General features: G+C 43.4%; 1 protein-coding gene across 1 annotated transcript in view; it reads left to right on the top strand.

Annotated features, from left to right (window-relative positions):
• atp10a (ATPase phospholipid transporting 10A) overlaps positions 1 to 27856 on the top strand; it is a 228939-nt gene that overhangs the window by 138567 nt on the left and 62516 nt on the right. Inside the window, exon 9 of the mRNA XM_073044103.1 lies at positions 5783 to 6515. Coding sequence (XP_072900204.1) covers positions 5783 to 6515 — 733 coding nt within the window. The remainder of the gene's footprint in view (positions 1 to 5782; positions 6516 to 27856) is intronic.

Here is a 27856-nt window from a genome sequence, read left to right as displayed (position 1 = left end):
TTAAAATGCTGGAGGACCTCAGCAGGTCAGCCAACATCTATGGAGAGAAATAAACAGTTGATATTTTGAGCCAAGACCGGGAAGGAAGGAGCAGAAGCAATAATGTCAGAAGCTTGTGCCCCCTTCCTTTCCAAACCTGATGAAGGGATTCAGCCTGAAACATTGACCAATAAGATCCCTCCAGTAAAACAGAGGCTGATTGGCAAGAGGCCAAGAGTGGGACTAAAGGGAGCCTTCCCGGGCTGGCTGCCAGTGACCAGTGGTGTTCCACAGGGGTCTGTGTTGGGACTGATTCTTTTTATCTTAAAATGTCAATGATTTGGATGATGGAACTGATGGCTTTCTTGCAAAGTTTGCAGACGATATGAAGGTAGGTGGAGGGGCAGGTATTTCTGTGGAAGTAGAGGCTACAGATGGACGTAGATGGATCAGAAGAATAGGCAAAAAAATGGCAGATGGAATACAATGTATCGTCAGGCACCTTGGTAGAAGGAATGGAAAGGTTAAGTATTTTCCAAATGGAGAGAAAATACAAAAAGATGAGATGCAAAGGGACTTAGAAGCCCTTGTGCCAGATTCCCCAAAGGTTAATTTGCAGGTTGAGTCTGAGATGAGGAAGGCAAATGCAATGTTAGCATTCATTTCAAGAGGACTAGAATATAAAAGCATGAATGTAATGTTGAGAATTTATAAAGCCATATCCTATATATCATGTGGCCTTATGCTGCCTAAATTGCTGAGCTCCTCCAGTATTTTGTGCGTGTTGCTCAATTCTTTTTCTGTTTATGAGTGTTCACTAAAAGTGTTTATTGGGTGAGAAAGTTTTTGGGCAAATTAGCTGGTAGTTCTACCTCAGTGTGTCAGTACATTAATGTGAATGGTCATCCACAAGCAAAATGCTGCAGATGCTGGCAATCTAAAATAAAACAGAGTGTGCTTGGAAATACACTGCAGGTCAGTCAGCATCTTTGGAGAGAGAAAAACAGAGTCAATGATTCCGGGCACTAACTTCTTATCAGGAATGTTTCTGTAGGGTATTTTCTGTTCTAATTTAGCAAGAATGAGCTAGGCTGGGAAAAATTTCAGTTCAAAACTAATTGAAAGGTGTAGATAATATCAATGGAAGATATTGACAAAATGCAGGGGGCTTTTAATAAACTTGGAGAAAATATAAATGGCAAATACGAGGCTGCACGGTAGCGTAGTTGTTAGCACCACACTTTACAGTACAGACTACACGGGTTCAATTCCCACTTCTGCCTGTAAGGAGTTAGCACATTCTCCCAGTGACTGGGTTTTCTCCACGTGCTGCAGTTTCCACCCAGAGTCCAAAGACATACCATCAGTAGGGTAATTGGTCTTTGCAGGCCCGTAAGAGCCTACTCCACACTGTTTCTCAAAAAATAAAAAAATAACTAAACAAATATGTTTATAATATAACGCAAGGAAACATCGTGAGGGGTTAAAAAAACGAGCCCATAACTGCTTAGATAATTGGAGGCCAGCTGAAATTGGGAAGCAAAGGCATAATGCGAACAAGATACATAAGAGTTTGATGAAGGTCCTTGGCCAAAAATCTCTACTGTTCATTTCCCTCCATAGATGCTGCCTGATCTCCTGAGTTTCTCCTGCTGTTTGTGTGTGTTGCTCAAGAATTACAGCGTCTGCAGAATCTCTTGTGTGAAGCTAGAAATGAAAGGTTCATATTCCAGAAAGACTAAGCTGACTAGGACTTACTTTCAAGGAAGAAAAAGCAAAGCATCTATTCAAGAGATATTTTAGGTATTGAGTTGATTGGTTGACAAAATGCTAGATGGCACGAGTTAATGTATGGGCTGGGCTCTAAGTTGAAAGACTCCCACAATGATAAACAACAATGGCTCTCAGCTAGGATACACCCTGACATCTTGACAAAGCATGGTGTTAATGTACATCAGGCCTACAGGGTAGTTGGTTCAGCTGCTCTGTACTCATCATGAACAAAGCGGATGAGCTTAGGGCCTGGATCAGTACTGGAGCTATGATGTTGTGGCCGTTAAAGAGACTTGGATGGCTCAAGGGCAGGAATGGTTATTTAGAGTGCCAGGCTTTAGATGTTTCAGAAAGGATATGGAGGGAGGCAAAAGAGGTGGGGGTGTGGCACTGCTGATCAGAGATAGTGTCACGGCTGCGGAAAAGGAGTAAGTCATGGAGGGATTGTCTACTCAGTCTCTGTGGGTGGAAGTTAGGAACAGGAAGGGATCAAAAACTACAAGGTGTTTTTTTTTATAGACCACCAAATAGTAACAGGGACATCGAGGAGCAGATAGGGAGACAGATTCTGGAAAAGTGTAACAATAACAAGGTCATGGTGGTGGGAGACTTTAATTTCCCCAATATTGATTGGCATCTTCCTAGAGCAAGGGGTTTAGATGGGGTGGAGTTTGTTAGGTGTGTTCAGGAAGGTTTCCTGACACAATATGTAGATAAGCCTACAAGAAGAGAGGCTGTACTTGATCTGGTATTGGGAAATGAACCTGGTCAGGTGTCAGGTCTCTCAGTGGGACAGCATTTTGGAGATAGTGATCACAATTCTATCTCCTTTACCATAGCATTGGAGAGAGATAGGAACAGACAAGTTAGGAAAGCATTTAACTGGAGTAAGGGGAAATATGAAGCTATCAGGCAGGAACTTGGAAGCATAAACTGGGAACAGATGTTCTCAGGGAAATGTAGGAAATGTTCAGAGGATACTTGCGTGATGTTCTGCACAGGTACGTTCCAATGAGATGGAAGGAATGGTAGGGTACAGGAACTGTGGTGTACAAAGGCTGTTGAAAATCTAGTCAAGAAGAAAAGAAAAACTTACGAAAGGTTCAAAAAACTAGGTAATGATGGAGATCTAGAAAATTATAAGGCTAGCAGGAAAGAGCTTAAGAATGAAATTAGCAGAGCCAGAAGGGGCCATGAGAAGGCCTTGATGGGCAGGATTAAGGAAAACCTCAAGGCATTCTACAAGTATGTGAAGAGCAAGAGGATAAGACATGACAGGATAGGACTAAATCAAGTGGGACGGTGGAAAAGTGTGTATGGAACCAGAGGAGATAGCAGAGATACTTAATGAATACTTTGCTTCAGTGTTCACTAAGGAAAAGGACCTTTGTGATTGTAGGGAGGACTACAATCGTGATTGTACAGCCAACTGAAAAGCTTGAGCATATAGACATTAAGAAAGAGGATGTGCTGGAGCTTTTGAAAAGCATCAAGTTGGATAAGTCACCAGGACTGGATGAGATATAGCCCAGGCTACTGTGGGAAGTGAGGAAGGAGATTGCTGATCCTCTGGCAATGATCTTTGCATCATCAATGAGGACGGGAGAGGTTCCAGAGGATTGGAGGGTTGCAGATGTTGTTCCCTTATTCAAGAAAGGGATTAGAGATAGCCCAGTAAATTATAGACCAGTGAGTCTTCAGTGGTTGGTAAGTTGATGGAGAAGATCCTGAGAGGCAAGATTTATAAAAATTTGGAGAGGCATAATATGATTAGGAATAGTCAGCATGGCTCTGTCAAAGGCAGGTCGTGCCTTATGAGCCTGATTGAATTTTTTGAGCATGTGACTAAACACATTGATGAAGGTAAAGCAGTAGATGTAGTGTATATGGATTTCAGCAAGGCATTTGATAAGGTACCCCATGCAAGGCTTATTGAGAAAGTAAGGAGGCATGGGATCTAAGGGGTCCTTGCTTTATGGATCCAGAATTGGCTTGCCCACAGAAGGCAAAGAGTGGTTGTAGACGGGTCATATTCTGCATGGAGGCCAGTGACCAGTGGTGTGCCTCAGGGATCTGTTCTGGGACCCCTACTCTTTGTGATTTTTATAAATGACCTGGATGAGGAAGTGGAGGGATGGGTTAGTAAATTTGCTGATGACACAAAGGTTGGAGGTGTTGTGGATAGTGTGGAGGGCTGTCAGAGGTTACAATGGGACATTGATAGAATGCAAAACTGAGCTGAGAAGTGGCAGCTGGAGTTCAACCCAGATAAGTGTGAGGTGGTTCATTTTGGTAGGTCAAATATGATGGCAGAATATAGTATTAATAGTAAGACTCTTGGCAGTGTGGAGGATCAGAGGGATCTTGCGGTCCGAGTCCATAGGACACTCAAAGCTGCTGCGTAGGTTGACACTGTGGTTAAGAAGGCATACGGTGCATTGGCCTTCATCAATCGTGGAATTGAATTTAGGAGCTGAGAGGTAATGTTGCAGCTATATAGGACCCTAGTCAGACCCCACTTGGAGTACTGTGCTCAGTTCTGGTCACCTCACTACAGGAAGGATGTGTAAACCATAGAAAGGGTACAGAGGAGATTTACAAGGATGTTGCCTGGATTGGGGAGCATGCCTTATGAGAATAGGTTGAGTGAACTTGGCCTTTTCTCCTTGGAGTGATGTTGGATGAGAGGTGACCTGAGAGAAGTGTACAAGATGATGAGAGGCATTGATCATGTGCATAATCAGAGGCTTTTTCCCAGGACTGAAATGGCGAGCATGAGAGGGCACAGTTTTAAGGTGCTTGGAAGTAGGTACAGAGGAGATGTCAGGGGTAAGTTTTTAACGCAGAGAGTGGTGAGTGCATGGGAGGGGCTGTCGGCGATGGTGCTGGAGGCAGATACGATAGAGTCTTTTAAGAGACTCCTGGATAGGTACATGGAGCTCAGAAAAATAGAGGGCTCTGGGTAACCTTAAGTAATTTTTAAAGTAAGGACATGTTTGGCACAGCATTGGGGGTTGAAGGGCCTATTATTGTGCTGTAGGTTTTCTATGTTTCTATCTCTTGTATCATATTATTCCATGTTCTTACCTGTTTTCCCTCAACACATTAAGTTGACTTCCTTCTGGAACTAAATTTCACATATCTGACATCCTAAGGTAAAAACAGAAAACCCTAAAGGATTTTCTTTCAGTGATTATCATATATGGGTCTTTGTTGTGGAAGGTGTGGAAAGACACAGAAAGACACATGAAGACATCCAAGCAACACACACAAAATGCAGGGGGAGCTCAGCAGGCCAGGCAGCATCTATGGAAAAAAGTAAAGCGTCGATGTTTCAGGCCGAGACCTTTCAGACTCCTGATGTAGGGGCTCACCCCGAAATGTCGACTGTACTCTTTTCCATAGATGCTGCCTGGCCTGCTGAGTTCCTCCAGCATTTTGTGTGTGTTGCTTGGATTTCCAGCCTCTGCAGATTGTTTGTCATAAAGACATTCTGCCTGTCGAGTCTTTGCTGGATTGTTTGTTAGTTTGTTTATTTAGAAATGCAGCACGATAACACGCCCTTCCAGCCCAAAGTGCTTGTGCCCTCTAATTACACCAATGTGACCAACTAACCCGTACATCTATGGAATATGGGAGGAAACAGAAGCACCCAGAGGAAACGCACACTATCATGGGGAGAGCATACAATCTCCTCACAGACAACAGTGGGAATTGAACCAAGTTTGCTAGCACTATAATGGAGTTACGCTAACCGCTGTGCTGCCAAGCTGCCCCTGGTTCTCAGAGTACACGCATTACCAGTCACAACTTGTTTACCTGCAATCTGTTCTTTCTTCCTTACACATCAATTCCTCATCATCCACCCACCTACACTTGGGGTCGCTTACAGTAGCCATTTAACCTACCAGCAGTCCTTTGGGTGTGGGAGGAAATTGGAACAAACTCATTTGATGATACATTGACCAGTGCACAGGAGATATAGCCTTGCTGGCTTTAATCTTCCATTCGGGATTTTATTTCTTTCTAGGAAAAAGACATCACGCCCGACCCTCAGTTGCTGGAAAAGGTGAATGAATGTGCCAGTCGACTGAAAGATTTGAGACAACACGGCCAACCGTTAAGCTACTTAACCCCCGAACTGTCTGATGTCACTGACTTTTTTATAGCACTGACTGTTTGTAACACTGTAATGGTTTCATCCCCGAACCAACCGAGACTTAAGGGCCGAGCCCGCTTTGAGATGAAGTCTCCGGTCAAGTCGTTAGAAGATTTCATCAAAAGGTTTACTCCCAGCCGCCTCACCTCGGGTTCTAACAACAGCAGTTCCTCCAGTCTTTCCACAAGTAAATCTCTGCACAGAGTCTCCGCCAGCACCTTGGCCTCTCCTTCTTCAGACACTGCCTCCGTGAGGATGGCCGAAGAGCTTGGCAGATCCCCCAACGGCTTTCAGGCAGAGAGCACGATAGCTGAGGGAAAGGACGGAGAGCTGCGCTACGAGGCAGAGAGCCCGGATGAAGCTGCCCTGGTTTACGCAGCCAAAGCCTACAACTGCGCCCTGGTGGGCCGACTCCCAGAGCAGGTGACCGTGGAGTTGCCTCACGTGGGCAAGCTCGCCTTTGAGCTCCTGCATACGCTGGGCTTCGATTCTACCCGGAAGCGGATGTCCGTGGTGGTGAGGCACCCCCTGACTGATGAGATTGTTGTTTACACTAAAGGGGCCGATTCTGTCATCATGGACCTTCTCCAGAAGCAACCCACAGGTAAGGGGCTATTTCTGCTTTACCGAAAGCATTCTGCAAATAATATTCTTCACAGTGACGGAGTATGACTATGGATGGGCCCTTTGTTGAATGGAACAAAGATGTAGACTATTTTCCAAACTGGGAGTAAATTCAGAAATCAGAGGTGCAGAGGGATTTGGGAGTCCTAGTGCGGGGTTCTCAAAAGATTAAGTTGTGGGTTGAGTCAGTGGTGAGGAAGGCAAATGCAATGCTAGCAGTTATTTTCAGAGGACTAAAATATAAAAGCAAGGATGTCTTGCTGAGGCTTTATAAGGCATTGGTTAGAGAGCATTTGGTGCATTGTAAGCAGTTTTCAACCCCTTAACTAAGAAAGGATTGCTGGCATTGGAGAAGGTCTGGAAAAGCTGCATGAGAATGATCCCAAGAATTAAGGGGTTTACGTATAAGGAGTGTATGTCGGCCCTGGGCCTGTACTTGCTGGAGTTTCTCATTGGAACACCGGGCCCTGGGGATCTCATTGAAACCTATTGTACAAACCCCATTTCCAGAAAAGTTGGGATATTTTCCAAAATGCAATAAAAACAAAAATCTGTGATATGTTAATTCACGTGAACCTTTATTTAACTGACAAAAGTACAAAGAAAAGATTTTCAATAGTTTTACTGACCAACTTACTTGTATTTTGTAAATATACACATATTTAGAATTTGATGGCTGCAACACACTCAACAAAAGTTGGGACAGAGTTAAAATAAGATTGAAAAGTGCACAGAATATTCAAGTAACACCGGTTTGGAAGACTCCATATTAAGCAGGCTAATTGGTAGCAGGTGAGGTATCATGACTGGGTGTAAAAGTAGCGTCCATCAAAGGCTCAGTCTTTGCAAGCAAGGATGGGTCATGGCTCACCCCTTTGTGCCAAAATTCGTGAGAGAATTGTTAGTCAGTTCAAAAGGAACATTTCCCAACACAAGATTGCAGAGAATTTAGGTCTTTCAGCATCTACAGTACATAATATTGTGAAAAGATTCAGACAATTCAGAGACATCTCAGTGCGTAAAGGGCAAGGTCGGAAACCACTGTTGAATGCGCGTGATCTTCGAGCCCTCAGGCGGCACTACCTAAGAAACCGTCATGCTACTGTGACAATTATAGCCACCTGGGCTCGGGAGTACTTCGGAAAACCGTTGTCACTTAACACAGTCCGTCGCTGCATCCAGAAATGCAACTTGAAACTGTATTACGCAAGGTGGAAGCCATACATCAACTCTATGCAGAAACACCGGCGAGTTCTCTGGGCCCGAGCTCATCTCAAATGGACCGAAAGACTGTGGAGCCGTGTGCTGTGGTCAGATGAGTCCACATTTCAGCTAGTTTTCGGAAAAAACGGGCGTTGAGTTCTCCGTGCCAAAGATGAAAACGCCCATCCTGATTGTTATCAGCGAAAGGTGCAAAAGCCAGCATCTGTGATGGTATGGGGGTGCATCAGTGCCCACGGCATGGGTGAGTTGCATGTATGTGAAGGTACCATTGACTCTGAGGCGTATATTAGGATTTTCGAGAGACATATGTTGCCATCAAGGTGACGTCTCTTCCCGGGACGTCCATGCTTATTTCAGCAGGACAATGCCAGACTACATTCTGCACGGGGTACAACAACATGGCTTTGTAGACACAGAGTGCTCGTGCTTGACTGGCCTACTGCCAGTCCAGATCTATCTCCTATTGAAAATGTATGGTGCATCATGAAGAGGAGAATCAGACAACGGAGACCACGGACTGTTGAGCAACTGAAGTCTTATATCAAGCAAGAAAGGACAAAATTTCTAATTGCAAATCTACTACAATTAGTATCCTCAGTTCCAAAATGATTAAAAAGTGTTATTAAGAGGAAAGGTGATGTAACAAAATGGTAAACATGCCTCTGTCCCAACTTTTGTTGAGTGTGTTGCAGCCATCAAATTCAAAATTTGTGTATATTTACAAAATACAATTAAGTTGGTCAGTAAACTATTGAAAATCTTTTCTTTGTACTTTTGTTAGTTAAATAAAGCTTCACGTGAATTAACATATCACAGATTTTTGTTTTTATTGCATTTTGGAAAATATCCCAACTTTTCTGGAAATGGGGTTTGTATATTGGAAAGCCTAGATAGAGGGGACATGGAGAGAATGTTTCCAATAGTGGGGCACTCTAGAACCAGAGGGCACAACTCAGAACACAAGGAAGTCCCTTTAGAACAGTGATGAGGAGGAATTTCTTTAGCCAGAGGGTGGAGAATCTGTGAAATTCATTGCTGCAGGAAGCTGTGGAGGCCAAGTCATTAGGTATATTTAAAGCAGAGATAAATCAGTTGTTGATGAGATTATGGTGTCCAAGGTTACAGGGAGAAGGCAGGGAAACGGGGTTGAGAGGGATAATTAATCTGCCATGCTCAAATGGCAGAGTGGACTTGATGGACAAAATTGCTTAATTCTGTTCCTAGCTCTTATGGTCATACGGTAAGTGAGAGACAGAATTCCAATTAAACTACCCACAGCTGCACTGTGAGCAAATTTCATAAGAGTGACATGATATGCTTTGGCCTCCCAACGTCACTTACTGTATGTGGAGTGGGGGTGGGGGGGGGGGCGGGGAGCAGAGGAAGTAAACTATGCGGTACATTTGTTTAGCATACCAGAAATAGGGGAATGGGGGGCATCCAATTTCTAGGAGCTTCACTGTTTCAGAGGCCTAAATTCAACTCTGGATCTTTCAGAAGATTGAATTACTTTACTTTATTGCCATATACACTCAGTTGCCACTTTATTAGGTACACCTTCTCATTAATGCAGGTATCTAAGCAGCCAATCATGTGCCAGCAATTCAGTGCATAAAAGCATGCCGACGGGATCAAAGAGGTTCAGTTGTTGTTCAGACCGAACATCAGAATGGGGAACAACTATGACCTAAGTGACTTTGACTGGGGAATGATTGTTGGTGCCAGATGGGGTGGTTTGAGTATCTCAGAAACTGCTGATCTGGGATTTTCATGCACAACAATCTATAGAGTTTACAGAGAGTGGTGTGGAAAAGATAAAAACATCCTGTGAGTATTACTTCTGTTAGTGAGAGAGGTCAGAGGAGAATGACTGGACTGGTTTAAGCTGACAGGAAGGCAACAATAGCTCAAGTAACCACGTGCTACGACAGCACATGCAGATGAGCATCTCTAAAGTCACAAGTCTTGAAGTGGATGGGCCACATCAGCGAAAGACCACGAACAAACACTGTGTCCACTGAGGTAGCTAATTAAGTGGCCGCTGAGTGTACTGCAGGGTTCAGTGAAACTCCGTACTTGCATGAAGCTCACAAAGTACTGAGTTCCCATGGTAACAATAAATACAACAGTGAGCACAAAAGATCAATATCATGCAAAGACTGGTAACTAGCTCATTATTACCACATGTACTGAGATAGATTCAAGATTCAGATTTATTTCTCACGTGTTCGTTGAAACATGTAATGAAAACCTGTGCCATAAAAACAGACCATTTCACGGCATAAGTACCTTGAGTTATTGCAAAGGAAAAGCAATAACAAAGTGGAGAATGTAGTGTTACTGTTCTGGAGAAATTCACTTTGAACTCTGAATGTCTAGTGTGGGTAGACAGTAAGCTGTGAGGGTCATGCTGGGGTCAGCTGTGAGGCAAAGAGTTCACCTTTACCGTACCAGAGGTTCGTTTGCTCGTCTTCTAACAGCAGGGTAGAAGGTGCTCTTAAGCCTAGTGGTGTGTGTTTTCAAGTTCTTGTATCTCCTGCCTGATGGAAGGGAGAGAAGGAGGGATATCCGGGTTGGGTGAGATCTTTCATTGTGTTCTCTGAAGGGCCTGTTTCTGTGCTATGGTGCTCTATGATTCTTTGTTGGCTGTTTGCCTGAGGCAGCAGAAAGTACAGACACAGCCCCTGGAGGAGGAGTATGTATCATAGTGTGTGAGGCTTTCATAGTCAAGTAGATGAAATAACAGTACAAAAAGGGCCTCATTTTAAGGTGTTTAAAAGGAGAATATAGGGAGGGCATGTCAGAGGTAAGTTTTTTCACACAGAGAGCAAAGCTCCAGAGATTAGAACAACAAAGAGGTGGTCACAGGAGGCAGAGGAGCAGCTGTGGAATTACTTCGAGTCAATAGACTGGCCTTATTCATCTGTGAATCTGAATAATTACACCATGGTTGTGATGGACTTTATTAAAACAACTGTAAACGAGTGTGTCCCCACAAAATAATTCACAGTCTTCCCCAAATGGATGAACCATGAGATCTGCACTCTGCTGAGGGACAGATCAGTGACATTCAAGTCTGGCGACCAAGAAAGTTACGAGAGGTCCAGGTGTGATCTCCGGAAAGCCATCTCACAGGCAAAGTGGCAATTCCGGACTAAACTTGAATCAACAAAGGATGTTTGACAGCTATGGCAGGGCTTGAAAACTACCACCTCTTGGAAAGTTAAATCAATCAGCAGGGCTTTACTTCCAGGTGAGGTCCATGCCTTCTATGTTCGCTTTGATCATCAAAACATGGAGGAACCATCACAAACTCTCACAGCCCCTGAAGATCCTGTGATTTCATTCTCTGAGGGGACATGCAAGCAGCTTTTAGGAGGGTGAGCCCATGAAAAGTATCTGGCCCAGACAGGGTACCTGACCAAGTACTAAAGACCCGGGCTGATCAACTGGCTGGAGTGTTCACTGAGATCTTTAGCCTCTCGGTCCACCAAACTGAGGTGTCCAGCTGCTTCAGCCAGGCTTCAATTAGACCAGTGCCCAAAAAGAGCATGGTGACCTGCCTCATTGACTATTGTCCAGTAGCACTTTGATCCACGCTGAAGTGCTTTGAGGGATTGGCGATGAAACATTTCGACTCCTGCCTGAGAAGCAGTTTAGATCCTCTCCAATTTGCCTACTGGAGCAACAGGTCCACAGCAGATGCCATTTCATTGGCTCTCCACTCAACCCAGGAATATCTAGACAACAAAGATTCATTCTCAGGATGCTCTTTATCAACCACAGCTCAGCATTCAATGCAATCATCCCCTCAAAACTAATCAATGACTTCAGCCACAATACCTCCTTGTGCAATTCGATCTTCGATTTCCTCACTTGCAGAACCCAGTCAGTTCGGATTGGCAACAATATCCCTTCCACAATCTCTTATCAGCACAGGTGTACCACAAGGTTGTGTGTTTAGCCCCTGCTCTACTTGCATTATGCTTATGACTAAGGCTAAGCACAGCTCCAATGCCATATCCATGTTTGCTGATGACACCACTGTCATAGGCCGAATCAAAGGTAGAGACGAAGCAGCATTTAGGAGAGTGATTGGAAATCTGGCTGAGTGATGTCATAACAACAACCTCTTAACTCAATGTCTGCAAAATGAAGGAGATGATTATAGGCTTCAGGAGAAGGAAACCAAAGGTCCATGAGCTAATCCTCATCGGAGGTTCAGAGGAGGAGAGGGTCAGCAGCTTTAAATTCGTCGATGTTATTATTTTGGATGACCTGTCCTGGGCCCAGCAAGTAAGTGCAATTATGAAGAAAGCACAGCAGCACCTCTACTTCCTTAGCAGTTCATGAAGATTCAGCATGAAATCGAAAACTTCGACAAACTTCTATAGATGTGTGGTAGAGAGTATATTGACTGGCTGCATCACTGCCTGGTATGGAAACACTTAAATTTTCCTTAAATGGAAAATTTGACAAAAAGCAGTGGATATGGCCCTGTCCATCATGGATAAACCCTCCCCACCATTGAACACGTCTACGTGAAACACTGTCGCAGGAAAGCAGCATCCATCATCAGTGATCCCCATCACCCAAGACATGCTCTCTTCTTGCTGCTGCCATCAGGAAGAAGGTACAGGAGCCTGAGGACTCACATCACTAGGTTCAGGAGGAATTACTAACTCTCAGCCATCAAGTTCTTAAACAAAGTGGGATAACTTCACTCAACTTCACTTGGCTCATCACTGAACTGCTCCCACAACCTATGGACTCACTTTCAAGGACTCTTCAGCTCATGTTCTGAGCATATTTATTGCTAATTTATTTATTATTATTTCTTTCTTTTTGTGTTTGCACTCTGGTTGAACGCCCAGGCTGGGCACTTTCATTGATTCTTTTATGATTATTATTCTATAGATTTATCGAGTATGCCCATAAGAAATGAATCTGAGGGTTAATAATGGTGACCTATATGTACTTTGATAATAAATTTACTTTGACGTTGAACATTGACAGATGCATGGAGGGTGGTGGTAGAGGCATATATGTTATCACACTTAAGAAACTCTTAAAATGACACATGGATGAGTGAAAAATAGAAGGCTATGTAGGAGATTAATCTTAGAGTAGGTTAAAATGTCAGGACAGCATTGTGGGCTGAAGGGTCTGCACTGTACTGCTCTTATGTTCTAAGTATGTAGGTGAACGTATATAAACTGATAGCTGTGCCAGAAGGCCAGAAAATTATTAATGTGACAGCACTATTTAAATTAGGGTAAGACAGAAAGTGATGGATTGGTCCAATAACTGTTGTTGGACAGGCATTAAAAGCAGTAAGTGGGGAAATACTGGCAACACGTTTGAAAAACCATATTCACACAAGTAGAATGAGCATGGTGTGCAAGATGGAGGGTTGTTCAGTAACGTTTGCAGTACACAGGGAGAATGAAATTGTAGTTACTCTGGATCTAATGCAGCACAGAAAGAAACACAGTAAGATAAAGAACACAATAGTTTAAAAAACAAAAATAAAATTAAATAGATAGGATAGCTTATATCCATAGATTGATTGTATTCCTATAAAGTGATGCTAGACACAGGGGTGTCTACATAAGGTGACTGACAAGTCATGATGAAGTAGTGGTGATGGGGGGTGTGGTGTGGTAGCTTAAAGGCTGGAGGTGTTGATTCGCCTTACCATTCGGGGAAAGCAGCTGTTTTTGAGTCTACTGGTCCTGCTGTGGATGCTACGTAGTTTCCTCCTCTTGGAGGTGGGACAAACAGTCCATGAGCAAGGTGAGTGGGGTCCCTCATGATATTACTTGCCTTTTACCTGCACCCTTCTGAATATATGTCCTTGATGGTGGGTAGGTTGGTGCCGGTGATGCATTGGACCATTTTGACTAAGCACTCTCGAGCCTTCCTGTCCGCCGCAGTGCCGTTTCCATACCAACCAGTGATGCAGCACGTTAGGATGCACCCTACTGCACATCTGTAGAAGACTGTGACTATTGATTATGCATAGTCCAGCTCACTTCAGCCTCCTCAGAAAGCAGAGCATTCGTAATCTGTCTTGATTGTGTAGAATGTGTTCTGGGACCATGAGGAATTATACAAGGTGTACAGTCCCTGCAGTTTGAGATGGCCTGTAACTTACACTGCTGTGTCATCAAGAGGACTATGAGTGGTGCAAGTGTCCTCCAATTCCAATTTCCATGAAGGGGAGTCGTGTATGATAAACTTTTATTGAGAAAGTATGGACCAGTGTGGCTAGAGGGGAGCGCGTAAGTGTGTTCAGACTTCCAAAGGGTGTTTAATGAGGTTCAGTATTTCACAAAAGCTTAAGTCACAAGGTTAGAACCCTGGTGCTAGAGGTAACATGGACAGATTCAGGTTCATTTATTTATCACATGTACATCGAGACATACAGTGAAATGGTCATTTGTGTTAACTGCCAACACAACCCCCGGGAGTGCTGAGGGCAGCTGCAAGTGTTGCTGCACATTCTGGTGGCGACATTGCATGTCTACCACGTTCAACGGGAAAACACCAGCAACAAAAGTAAAACAAGCTCGTTCCCACCCACTGCACACAGGTACAGACAGGCCTTCAGACTGCGGAGCTCTGGCCTCTGGGCGTCTGACCACAGTCCTCGGCCCTGGATGTTCAGACAGTCAAATGTTAGGTCTCCAACATCCAGCCGCTGGCCTGGATTTGCAGACATCTGGCCTCCATGCCAACCTAGGGGCACCAAAAGAGGCAAGAAGCACCAAGTGAGGGGGGGGGGGGATATATTTTTACAGTTGATGATCCATGACCAGTGGGGTACAATGTGGTCAGTGCTGAGACTGTAGCGGTTCACCCAATGACTTGGAAGAAGGAAGTGAGTGTTGAGTTGCCAGATTTTCAGATGACACTAATATAACAAGGAAGGCAAGAGGAGGCTGCAACAGTTTACATTAGGGGTTCCCAACCTTTCTTTATTCTATGGACCAAAGCCACTAAGCGATGTATCCAGGGACCCCAGGTTGAGAACTCTTGATCTGCAGAGGGATCCCTGGATAGATAGGTCAGTTGGAAGAATGATGGCAAAGTGGCAGTGTGTTAAAATGTGAAACTAAATGTAGGACCAAGTCTTCTTGTTTTAGGTGGAGAAGTTACAGAGAGCTGCAGCATTAAAAGTTCAAAATAAATTTCCAGTCAAAGTACATATGTTGACAGAATGTTTGGATATGGCCCAAGTGCGGGGAGAGAGAGACACTGGAGTCTGGGAGGCCAGGTCCATGGGTATATTTAAGGCCGAAGTAGATAGTTTCTTGATTGGTCAGGGCATTAATGGATATGGCGAGGAGGCAGGTGTATTGAGTTGAGTGGGATCTGAGATCATCCATGATGGAATGGCAGAGAAGAATCAATGGGCTGAATGGCCGGCCTAATTCTGCTCCTATGCCTTATGGTCTTAATTCTCACTGCTGTCTGTAAGCAGTTTGTGACTGCATGGGCTTTCCTGAGTACTCCAGTTTCCTCACATATTCCAAAGATGTAAGGGTTAGGGTTAGTAAGTTGTGGCATGCTATGCAGCTGACCTCAACGCATACTTGGACTGCTTTGGTCATTGATATATAAGACCATAAGATATAGAATTAGGTCATTTGGCCCATTGAGACTGCTCTGCCATTTCATCATGACTGATCCAATTTTCCTCTCAGCCCCAGTCGCCTCCCTTCTCCCTGTATCCCTTCAACGCCATCACCAATCAAGAATCTCACAAGCTCTGCCTTATATATACATAAAGACTTGACCTCCACAGCTGCCTGTATTGGAGTATAAAAGTATAAATTTACCAAAACTATGAAGTCAGTTTTGAAACTTGCTATTTGCTATGCATGTATCTTAAGAATGTAGAAGACAATGGTGTGTTAATGAGAAGTAGCTAAGAGATATAGATTAGAACAAAATTAAGTCACATAATCCTAGGACTATTATTTGCTATGCGTGTACCCAATTTGGTAGGAGACTGAAATCCTAAAAATGTAGAAGACAATGGTATGTTAATGAGAGGTAGCTAAGAGATGTAGATTAGAACATGATTAAATCAATTGATAGAAACAATAGGGACATGATGTACGTGAGGTACGTGTAATACGCAACTATAGATCGATTACATATGCTAATGCAACTGGACCAGGAGATTGCTATAAAAAATGCTGTGTCGGGGGGGGGGGGGGGGCAGTCAGCGACTAGCTCAATGACTGTCTCAGCTTTGATTTGCAAATTAAAGTTTAACCCTTCTTGAAGAATCTTCTGCGTCTCTTGGTCATTTGTGAGGCACGAAAAACCACGGCACCTGCGGCAAAGAATTCCACAGATTCACCACTCTCTGGCTAAAGAAACTCCTCAGCTCCATTTTAAAAGGACATCGCCTCTATTCTGAGGTTCACTGACAGTTCACTGACTTTAATGAGAACTGTGGCAGAATATTTAGGGAAAGAAAACCAATATAAGCTTGGGCCATAGGGCCATTAACCAAAACTATCAAACTGAAATTTAATCGTCAACACCGTGGCTATAAACATTAATTAAATACTAAGTGAGTACCACTCCTTTTCAGCATTAGTCAGAATGGTGATGCTCTTTCCTGGACAAGGACAAGGGTAAGCAGGGGGGATAATAATGTGTGCTTTTGGTCAAGTCTTGAGAAGACTACAGTGAAAAGAAGGGAGTTAAATAACCCTGGAACATACAAGCAATTGCCAAGCCTGCTGCACACCCGCCCGCGGGGGTACATAGACTCCATAATAGAGTCCATGCGTGCACTACTCGAAGACTTATTTTCTTGCAGGCATTCACAGTAGAATTTTAAAAAATTGGGTGGAGGGGTCCCTGAAAAACTAGAGAACAGAAAGATGGTGCACTGTTGCAGCAGATCATAGGGAAGGCTAATTGAACCTTGGTTCAAACTTCAAGGAACCTGGAGGTTTAAGGGGGGAATTCTTCCTGTACGGAGCAGTTGTAATGAGATTACATCTAGAGCATTGCAAAGATCTACTCTTTGAGGAAAGCCTCTTATGTCTTTTAATGTGATTCAAAGAAGATTCACTTAGATAATCCCGGATATGGAGGTTTTTTGTTTATTTAGGGATACAGGGTGGAACAGGCTGTACCAGCCCAGAGAGCCTCACCGCCCAGCAGCCCACCTATTTAACAATATCCTAATCACAGGATAATTTACAGTGACCAATTAACCTGCTAACCGGTAGGGTTTTTCTACAAGGAATGTTTAAGCAGTTTGCTTTTCCATTCACTGAAGTTCAGGGGAATAGAGGCAATCTTAAAATATAATTCAGAATGCATGTGGTAGAGAGCAGCGTATTAAACAGTACAGTGAACAGCACGTTGCCCTAGTGATGAGACCTCAGTGTGGTAGGGTTTTCATTAGTCTCACAGCCTGAGAGGGAGAGGCTGTTATCCAGTCTGCCAGCCTCAGCCCCTAACATTTCTGTACCACCTTTCTGGCAGCAGTGGGTCAAAGAGATTGTGGGCTGGGTGTCAGGGATCCTCAACAATAATTGGGGTCCTTCCTTGGCAACGTTCCCAGTAAGTGTCACAAGTAGACAGGAGGGAGACCCTAGTAATTCTCTCAGCAGTTTTTACTGTCCTCTGTAGGGTCTTGTGGTCCAGTGCCCTGTAGTTTCTGTACCGCACAATGATGTAGCCAGACAAGACACTCTCGATGTTACTCCTGTAGGAAGTAGAAGGGGGGCGGGGACCCTTCCTCGCCTCAGTCTCTCAGAAAGTGTAGAGGCTACTGTGCCTTCTTGACTAATGAGGAGGTATTGTGGGTCCAGGTTAGATCATCCATTATGTGTACGAAAGGAACTTTGCTCTTCACTCTCTCCACAGCAGAGCCTTTGATGTGCAATGGAGGGTGGTCGACCTGTGCCTTCCTGAAGTCCACGGTCATCCCTTTTGTCTTGTCCACGTTGAGAGTCAGGTTGCTGCCCTCACGGCATTTGACAAGCCTCCCTACCTCCTCTCTGTATGCTGATTCATTTTTGCTGAGACCAGTCTCTGGTGTCATCAGCAAACTTGATGATGCAGTTTGAGCTGGATCTGGCAGTGCAGTCATGAGTCAGTAGCATGAACAGCAGTGGAATAAGCACACAGCCCTGGGAGACACCAGCGCTCAGCTTGGTGGAGCTTGTAATGTTGCTGCCAAATTAGACTGACAGGGTTCTTTCCGTAAAGAAGTCCAAGATCCAGTTACAGAGAGGGGTGTTGAATCCCAATGAGGACGGATTACCCACCAGCCTCTGACGGATGACTGTGTTAAATGCTGAAATGAAGTCAATGAACAACATCCTGGCTCACTTGGGCTATTGTGAGCAATTTTGGGCCCCTTATCTTAGAAGGGATGTGCTGAAACTGGAGCGGGTTCAAAGGAGGTTCACGAAAATGATTCTAGGATTGAATGGCTTGTCATATGAAGAGTGTTTGTTGGCTCTGGGCCTGTATTCACTAGAATTCAAAAGAATGAGGGTGACCTCATTATCAAATGGTGAAAGGCCTTGTTAGAGTGGATGTGGAGAGGATGTTTCCTATGGTGGGAGAGTCTAAGACTAGCGGACACAGCATCAAAATAGAGAGGGCTCCTTTCAGAACAGCAATGAGGAGTAGATTTCTTTAGTCAGAGAGTGGCGAATTTTGCCACAGGCAGCTGTGGAGGCCAAGTCTTTGTGTATATTTAAGGCAGAGGTTGATAGATTCTTGATTGGTGAGAGCATGAAAGGATATGGGGAGAAGGCAGGAGATTGGGGCTGAGAGGGATCAGCCATGATGAAATGGTAGAGTAGATTTGATGGGCCAAATGGCCTAATTCTGATCCTTGTATCTTATTATCTTACGTAAGACGTCATTTTCTAGGTGGGACAGGTCAGAGGGAATGGAGGGTGAAGGCCACGGCGTCACTAGCGAATTGGTTTGAGAGGTAGGCGAACCGGAAAGGGTCCAATGTAGCAGGAAGGTGGGATTTTATATGACCCATTACCAGCCGCTCTAAGCACTAATGATTGTTGAAGTCGGTGCCACTGGACCGGAATCAATAAGGCCAGTTACCGATGCTCTCTTGGGCATCGGCATAATGGTGGCTGCTTGAAGCCTGCAGGGACAGCGGGTTGTTTCAGAGAGATTTTAAAGATATGTACGGCTATTTTTATAACATGGAAAAACACATTCGCTGATTCATTTTCCACAGTATTTTATCAGATCAATGGAGATAAGATCTCTGACATGGACCTGTGCATTAGAAGATGAGTTCAATGAAAATACAGAACCACATGAAAAATATTTTGTTCACTGAACTTTGCATTTCTGAACAGGAAATGGCCTAGTGGGTGTTTTATTTTATATGAATTAAGGAACATACGAAGGTTAAACCCTGTCTCAACCTACATCACAAATCCCAGCTGTGCAGCAGAGAGATGAGTGTTATTGAATTATCTTGATGGAAGGAAGCATTTTTGCCAAAATCCTTTGTTTTCTATGTTAATTCTTAATAATTAGTGATTGGAATGATTTTGCTTTTGATTACAAGTATATCCAGTATATATTGTGTAGACAGTGGTGTCTGTTGTGCCTAGGTGATGTTGCCAAATTGTGGTTTGGCCCTTTACCTTCTGTGTCAGTCGAGCTGCATCCTGTAATCTCGACTCTGATGCTGGTTCACTTGATGGAGGTGTACAAATGATAAGAGGCACACATCAAGTGGACCGCCAGGGACTTTTTCTCAGGGTAGAAATGGCTGATGCAAAAGGGCATGAATTTAAAGTGATTGAACAGAAGTATAAGGGGGGGCGGGATGGCAGAGACAAATTTTTTACACAGAGAGCGGCACGTGCATGGATTGTACTGCGGGGGGTGGGTAGAGCTGGTGCATTAGGGACATTCAAGATATTCTTTGATAGAACAATAGAGGGATGTGTGAGAGGGAAGGGTTAGATTGATCTTAGAGTAGATTAAAAGATTGGCAAAGATGGACCAAAGGCGCTGGGCTACATTTTAATGTTCTAAGTTCTATCAATGTTTCATTTCCTCCAGGGTCACCTTCCTTTCAAAGATCCTTCCAGAATTCTAATCACCTTTTTTGAGACCTTCCTTAAAATCCATCTCTTTGAACAAGCTTTTCGTTACCCTTGCTAAAATCTCTTTTGACTCAGCATCCATTTTTGGATAGTTACTCAATGATTGAGCACTTTAGATATTTCTGTAACAAAGGCACAGTTAATACCTTCTATGGTATTAACTTCTCCCTTGTCAGAATCAGGCTTATTAGCTCTAACATACTGTATGTTATGAAACTTATTGTTTTGCAGCACCAGTGCAGTGCAAAACATTAGAAAAATTACGGCAAGTTACAATAAGAAATGTATTTTAAAAAACAGTCCAAAAAAGGAAAATAATGAGGTCGTGTTGGTAAACTGTTCGAAATTTGATCGGGAAAGGCAAGAAGCTGTTCCTAAAGAGTTGAGCGCGTGTCTTCAGTCTTCTGTATCTTTTCCCTGATGGTTGCAATGAGAACTCCAAAATCACCATTAGCACGGGTGCACCACAAGGCTGTTCTTAGCCCCCTGCTCTCTTCATATTGCACTTAAGGCTGTGAAGCTAAGCATGGTGCCCATGCCACATTTAAGTTTGCTGACAATACCTCTGTCAACGGCCAGATCAAAGGTGGTGACGAATCAGCGAGACTGAAAACCTGGCTGAGTGGTGCCACACCAACAACCTCTCACCCAACGCTAGCAAGACCTAGAAGATGACTATTGACTTCAGGAGAAGGAAACCCGAGGTCTCTGAGCCGGTCCTCATTGGGGGATCAAGGTGGGAGAGGTCAGCAACTTCAAATTCCTTGGTGTTATCATTTCAGAGGATCTGTCCTGGGTCCCTCATATAAGTGCCATTACAAAGCACATAGCGCCTCGGCTTTCTTAGAAGGTTGTGAAAATTTGTCATGTTATTTAAAACATTGGCAAATTGGTATAGATGTGCAGTGGAGAATATAGTATTGACTGTTCCATCATGGCCTGATGTGAAACACCAATGCCCTTGAATAGAAATGCCCACAAAAAGTAGTGGATATGGTCCAGTCCATCATGGGTAAAGCGCTCCTCTCTACTGAGCACATCAGCACAGAGCCTTGTTGCAGGAATGTAACGTCCATCATCAAGGACCTCCAATTGTGACGTAACAATTTTCACGTCACATGCCGGTGATAATAAACTTGATTCTGACCATCCAGACCATGCTCTCTCTTTGCTGTTGCCATCAGGAAGGAAGTACTGGAGCCTCAAGACCCTCACCACCAGGTTCAGGAACAGTTATTTCCCCTTAACCATCAAACACCTGAACCAAATGTGATAACTTCACTCAACTTCACTCATCCCAACACTAAACTTTTCCTACAACCTGTGGACTCACTTTCAAGGACTCTTCATCTCATGTTCTTGATACTTATTGCTTATTACTATTATTTTACGTGTTTTTTATTGTTTCTTTGTATTTACTGTGAATGCCAATGAGAAAATGAGTCTCAGGGTTGTACATGGTGACATATATGTACTTTGATAATAAATTTACTTTGAATTTTGAGAATTCAACCCAATTACTACCTATGGTTCTCCAGTGAAGTCAACCCTGCTGGCTATTTGATTTCAAACCTCTTTCAGCGTGGTTTATATTATCAAATGCTAGAGGGTAGCAGTGTGATGTGACTCAGTGGCTTATTCCCCACTCTGAACTGAAATCAGGTAATCCCCACACGCCATAAATTTTTACTTCCAAGTACTTAGACCTCATGCAGTTTTGCGCAGGCACCTTAGCCGGTCCCTTTGCTTATTCTGTTCAACATTTAAAGTTGCCCTGTTTGCACTCTTTCTCAATAAATCTCGAATTCCAAATGCTTGCATAGAATCACGGAGATAGAGCTCGGAGACTCACCGTTCATCCCACTGTCTGTTCTGCCAACCACACATTTACATCAAGCCTACGTCTTTTATTCTCCCCACGTTCTCATCGATTCACCTCCACAGCAGGGTCATTTTATCGCGACCAAGTAATCTAGTAACCCGTACGGATTGGGGATCCAGGGAGAAACCAGAGTCCCTGGAGAATACCCACACAGTCACAGGGGTCAGATTCAGAATCAGATTTATTATCACTGACATGAAATTTGTTATTTTGTGGCAGCTGTACAGCGCAATGCATAAAAACGTTATCATAAGTTACAGTAAGAAATAGAAACAAAGTAAATAAGTAGTGCAAAAGTGAAGCAGTGTTCATAGGTGGGGGGGCTAGTGCCCGTGGTGGAGGTCAGGATTAAACCTGGGTCTTTGCACTGTCAAATGGCAGCTCCATTAGTTGCTCCACTGTGCTGCCTAAATCTGAAAATTTCTAAATCTTATTTCCCACTTCTGAGCAATGCACACAAAATGCTGGAGGAACTCAGCCGGTCAGGCATCATCGAAGTAGTTAATGTTTCGGGTCAAGACCCTCCATCAGATTTGGAAAGGAAGGGGGCACAGGCTTCTGACGCTTTTGCTTTTGCCCCTTCCTTTCCAGGCTGGGCTCGAAATATTGGCTGTTTATTTCTCTCCATAGATGTTAGCCCACCTGCAGGACGTGAATAAACAGTCGTGGTATCAGGCCGAGGCCCACCTTCAGGACTGGAAAGGAAGTTGGGGGGTGGGGGGGAGGCCAGAATAAGAAGGTGGGGGAGTGGAAAGAGGACAAACTAGAAAGTGATAGGTGAAGCCAGGTGGGCGGGGAGGTGAGATGAAATAAGAAGCTGGGAGGTGATAGGTGGAAAACTCAAAGAACTGGAGGAGAAAAAATCTGATAGGAGTTGGGAGTGGATCATTGGAGAAAGGGAAGGAGGAGGTGATAGGCAAGTGAGGAAAAGAGTGTGCCAGAAAAGTGGTGGGGCCAGAGTGTAGAATTGAAAGAGAAGGAAGCGGGAGGAGTAAAAAAGTTAACTGGTCTTGGAGAAATTGATGTTCATGCCTTCTTTTCCAGTCGTGATGATGGGTCTCGGCCTGAAATTTTGACTGTTTTAATTATTTGCATGGATGCAACCTGACCTACTGAGGTCCTCCAGCATTTTATCTGAATTTCCAGCAAATGCAGGATCTCTTGTGTTTATGTTTCCCATTCCTGAACTGTTTTCCTCATGGAAAATGCTATAATAACTATTTTCCCAAATCCAGCATGAGCAGATTGGGTTTAGTTTGTAACTCTGGAGTTGTGTCACTGGATTAGCAATGCACATGCCGACACATGCTCTTATTCAGTTAAAGGAATCTGGAATTGAGAGGCTTGGATCAGTAATCATGATAGTGAAACTACCAGGTTATCACAAAACCAAGCCAGTTCACCAGTGCCATTTAGTGAGAATCAGAATTAGGTTTTGTAACGCTGACATACCTGTACCTCATCGCCGTTGGTCGAAATAAGAAGACGGCAGATTGTGAGGGCCAGATGGCGAGGGTCCTACATGATAGATCCCACATTCTTGAGGCACCATCTTATGGAGATGCCCTCGATGGTGGGAGAATTGTGCCCATGATGGAAATGGCAGAGTCAGCTATCTGCTGCAGCCTCTTTTGATCCTGTGCATTTTGGCATCCATACCAGCGGTGATGCAGCCAGTCAGAATGGGGCATTTCAAGTAACCACGACAAAGGCTGAGGCAATCAATGAACTTGTCAAATGCTCCCCACGGCACATCTGTAGACATTTGCTAAAGACTTTGGTTTGCAGCAGTGTCAGGAGAGGGAAATAAAATATTGAAAATTAATTTGTTCTGGAAATATTTTTATAAACTGTATTTTTAATTTTATTGTAATTTATAGTGATTTTTATGTTTTGCATTATACTGGTGTCACAGAAACATCAAATTTCACAACACATGTCAGTGATAATGAACCTGATTCTGATTCTGATTTCTGAGGAAAAATGCCTTAAAAGTTTCCTGACCATAGAAATAAGATCATGGTCTGACGTAGAACCTGCAGTGTCGGATGATAGTCTGACCAGTAACTTGTAATACACAAAATAGAAATTAGTGATTAATTTTCGACAGGATAATATCTCTGAGGTTAATGCATTGAGGAAGCTGACAAAGTGATTCTTGCATCCTGACAATAATGACACCGACTGCAGTTTCTATTTTTGTAAAATGTTCTCTGTGCCAGTGGATGTTCAAAGTTTGAGATGAAAACCTGTAAACTATCATAGACACCAAAAACAAATGGCCTGTGGGAGTTTAGCCAGCTCTGGTAATGGACTCTTCATTAAAATTTCTGTCGGAAAGATTATTAATTTTCCTCAGTCAGTGACTCCCTCCTATTTTCCTTCATAACAGCAGAACTGGTTTGGGATTTGTACGCAATCTTTTGTCATTGTGTGACAGTAGCATTGCATGGAGAATCCTCATTTTTATCTCCCTAGTGATAAGTGAATTCCTGTGTTAGGCTATTTGCACTATAGGTTGATTAAAACAAAAATTTCATGCCATCTTAAGAGTTTCTTCCCTGCAGACAGTGAATATGATTAACCATTCTAGGTAGCCCCAGACCCTCTATACATGCTGTTTTTTTATGTTGTCAGCAGTTTAATCCATATCTGCATTTTATCTTTTATGTAATTCTCTATTTGTAATTTTTTTTAGCTGAATGTTGCACCCTAATCAGTACACCACAGCAAACTGCTAATACATGTAAATATATATGGGGAATAAAGTTGATCCTTGATCCTTGTCTGCTGCACAGCGTGGATAGTGAACGTATATGCGTCCTTCTCCATTCATGACCCTCTGTCCCTCAGCCTGACCCGAGGTTTGGACAGCCAGATTGGAAAGGTCAGTGTATCCGGTCCAGAGGCGAGGGAAAGGCGGCTCAGCACATGGCTTGGCAAGGTTTACCTGTCTCCGCGCTGTTCTGAGGCTGTGGCCTGCAACTAACGGGCTCCTGGACAAGCTGCAGTGATGACTCACTTTTGTGAAATTCAGTTCTGAGTGTCAATTGCTTATTTTTATTGTTTGCACAAATTGTTTTTTTTCTGCACATTGGGTGTTTGACAGTTTCTTTTTTTAATGGGTTCTATTGGGTTTTTTTTTGTTTTGTGGCTGCCTGAAAAGCGAAGAATCTCAAGGTTACATGTAGTATACATACTTTGATAATAAATGTACTTTGAACTTTGAATGAATCATCACAGCCCTTAGAAGTTTTTCTTCTAGCAATAATGCTGATACAGTGCAGCATCGCTTGAGGTTTCCGTGTCATCAGATAACCTGAAAAATGTGAAGACCTCCATCCCTGAACTCACCATGCTGACATCAAACCTTCTTAACATAATCATTAGTACAAGGCATACTGAAGGGCATATAGAAACTTTCCCAGCATGCCATGTTCAGTTCCTGGTTAATTGTTATTGCCCTAGCAACAGCATTCCTTCTGAAGCTTCCTGAAATGTCCACCTGTACAGTTGTCGATAGCAACGATGATCAAAAGCTTGTTGTGCATTGTCGGTTCATCAATATTCTTTTCAGCAGAAAGGATCTGCACATTTTTATATCTCGCAGCTTAGAAGTGAAACTACTTCCTTAGAATTAAAGAATGCAGTGGCACTGGTGTCGAGTCTTTGGATGCCTGGGTGATTAGTAAAACTGTTGGAAGCAGATTAAACTCTTGGCATAGAGAGGCACCTGCCCCTTTTTGGATTTCTCAAGGAGCTGGGCATGTCAATTTTTAATTTCACAATCCTCTGATAGCTTTCTGGACAAGTTTGTGGATGGTACAAAGGTTGGTGGAGGGATAGGTAACATTGAGGATGTAGGGAGTCTGCAGAAGACAACAGGTAAGGACATGGCAGGTAGACTACAGTAGAAGGAAGTGTATAGGTGAAGGAATAAAGGCGTAGACTGTTCTCTAAATGTTCAGAAATCAGAGATGCAAAAGGACGGGAGTCCTGGTGCAGGATTCCTTAAAGGGTAACCTTGCAGGTTGAGTCCTGTGAGGAAGATAAATGCAATGTTAGCATTCATTTCAAGAGGACGGGAACATAAAAGCAAGGATGTAATGCTGACGGTTTTATAAGACATTGGTCGCACCGCATTTGGAATATTGTGAGCAGTTTTGGGCCCCCTATCTAAAAAAAAGGATATGCTGGCGTTGAGAAGGGTCCAAAGGAGGTTTACAAGAATAATCCCAGGAATGAAAGAGGTAATGCATGAGGAATGCTTGATTATTCTGGGCCTATGGTTGCTGGAGTTTAGAACAATGAGGGGGATCTCATTGAAATCTACAGAATATTGAAAGGCCTACATAGAATGGATGTGGATAGGTTGTTTACAGTAGTTGGAGAGTTTAGGACCAGAGAGCACCTCAGAAGAATGTCTCTTTATAATGGAGATGAAGTGAAATATGTTTAGCCAGAGGGTGGTGAATCTGTGGAATTCATTGGCACAGATGGCTATGGATGCCAAGTCTGGGTATATTTAAAACGGAGGTTGATAGGTTCTTAATTCGTAAGGGTGTCAAAGGGTACAGGGAGAAGACAGGATAATAGGGTTGAGGATTTATTAAATCAGCCATGGTCAAATAGCAGAGCAGATTTGATGGGCCAAATAAAATAATTCTGCCCTTCTGTCTTATGGTCTAATGCTTCTTGCTCAACTGATGCAGTGTTGCATTTCTAGAGCTTGGTAGAGATAATTTTTCTTTTGACTTATAGCATCCCTTCAGCCCATTGAGACTGTGTTGCCCATCAACCACCGATTTGCACTAACCTATTTTAATCCAGTTTTATTAATACTCTCTAGTTTTACATCAAATCCTATTGAAGGTCACCATTGCACTCAGTACAATTTTTAGTGGCCAGTTAACCTTCCAGTGTACACATTCTTGGGATGTGGGAGCAAACCGGAGCACCTGGGGAAATGCACACTACCACAGGAATATGTACAGATCCCACACAGACAGCAGATAGGGTCAGGGTTGAACGCAGGTCTCAAGAGCTGTGATGAAGCAGGTATACTTTGTCACTGTGCTGTCCACTGTTTTGCTGACAATTTCAAAGAGCCATCAATACTCATCAAATGAGCCAGTCAGTCAAATACTGGAAATCTTAAAATGCTAGAAGCACTCAGGTGTGAAAAGAGAAACAGAGTTAGTGTTTTGTGTCAAGGATATTTTGTCAGAATTACGGAAAAGAGAAGACCTCTTGGGAGACACAAACACAAAATGGTAGCCTCCACAGCTTCATTGGGCAGAGAATTCCACAGATTCACCACTCTCTGGGAAAAGCAGTTCCTCCTCATCTCCATTCTAAATCTATTCCCCTGAATCTAGTTCTAAGTCTCACCTCTCAGTAGAAACGACTTTCCTGCCTCGATCTTATCTATCCCTTTCATAATTTTATATGTTTCTATAAGATCTCCTCTCATGCTTCTGAATTCCAGTGAGTACAGTCTCAGGCGACTCAATCTCTCCTCAATGTCTAACCTGCTCATCTCTGGAATCAATCTGGTGAACCTCCTCTGCACTGCCTCAAAAGCCGGTAATCTTTCCTCAAGTAAGGAGACCAGAACTGCACAAAGTACTCCATGTGCGGCCTCACCAATACCCTGTACATTTGCAGCATAGCCTCCCTGCTCTTAAATTCAATCCCTCTAGCAATGAAGGCCAACATTTCATTTAATTCTTAATAGCCTGCAAACCAAATCCTGCTGTACTTGCAAACCAATAAGGAATCAAGGAACAAATCAGGGTTAACCTGTTGGCAGGTGACCTTTCATCAGAGTGGATGAATAGCAATCATGGTCCCTACTGAAATGCTGAAAATGCCCACAGTCGAGAGCAAGATTGGAATCCCTGGCCTAGAGTCACAAAGAGAACAGTTTAACCTTTATCAGGGGGCGGGGGGGATGCTGTTAATTTAGAAAGATTAGCCTTATTGAAACATACAGTGAAATGCAATGTTTTGAGTCAGTTGAGAATGTGCTAAGGGGCAACCCATAGGCAATGTTCCCTCCAATTTGTAATGACC

Source organism: Hemitrygon akajei, chromosome 4 (genome assembly GCF_048418815.1).
Source record: "Hemitrygon akajei chromosome 4, sHemAka1.3, whole genome shotgun sequence".
Lineage (NCBI taxonomy): Eukaryota > Metazoa > Chordata > Chondrichthyes > Myliobatiformes > Dasyatidae > Hemitrygon > Hemitrygon akajei.
Note: the sequence above shows the minus strand (reverse complement) of the source record. Positions and strands in the feature narration are given on the sequence as shown.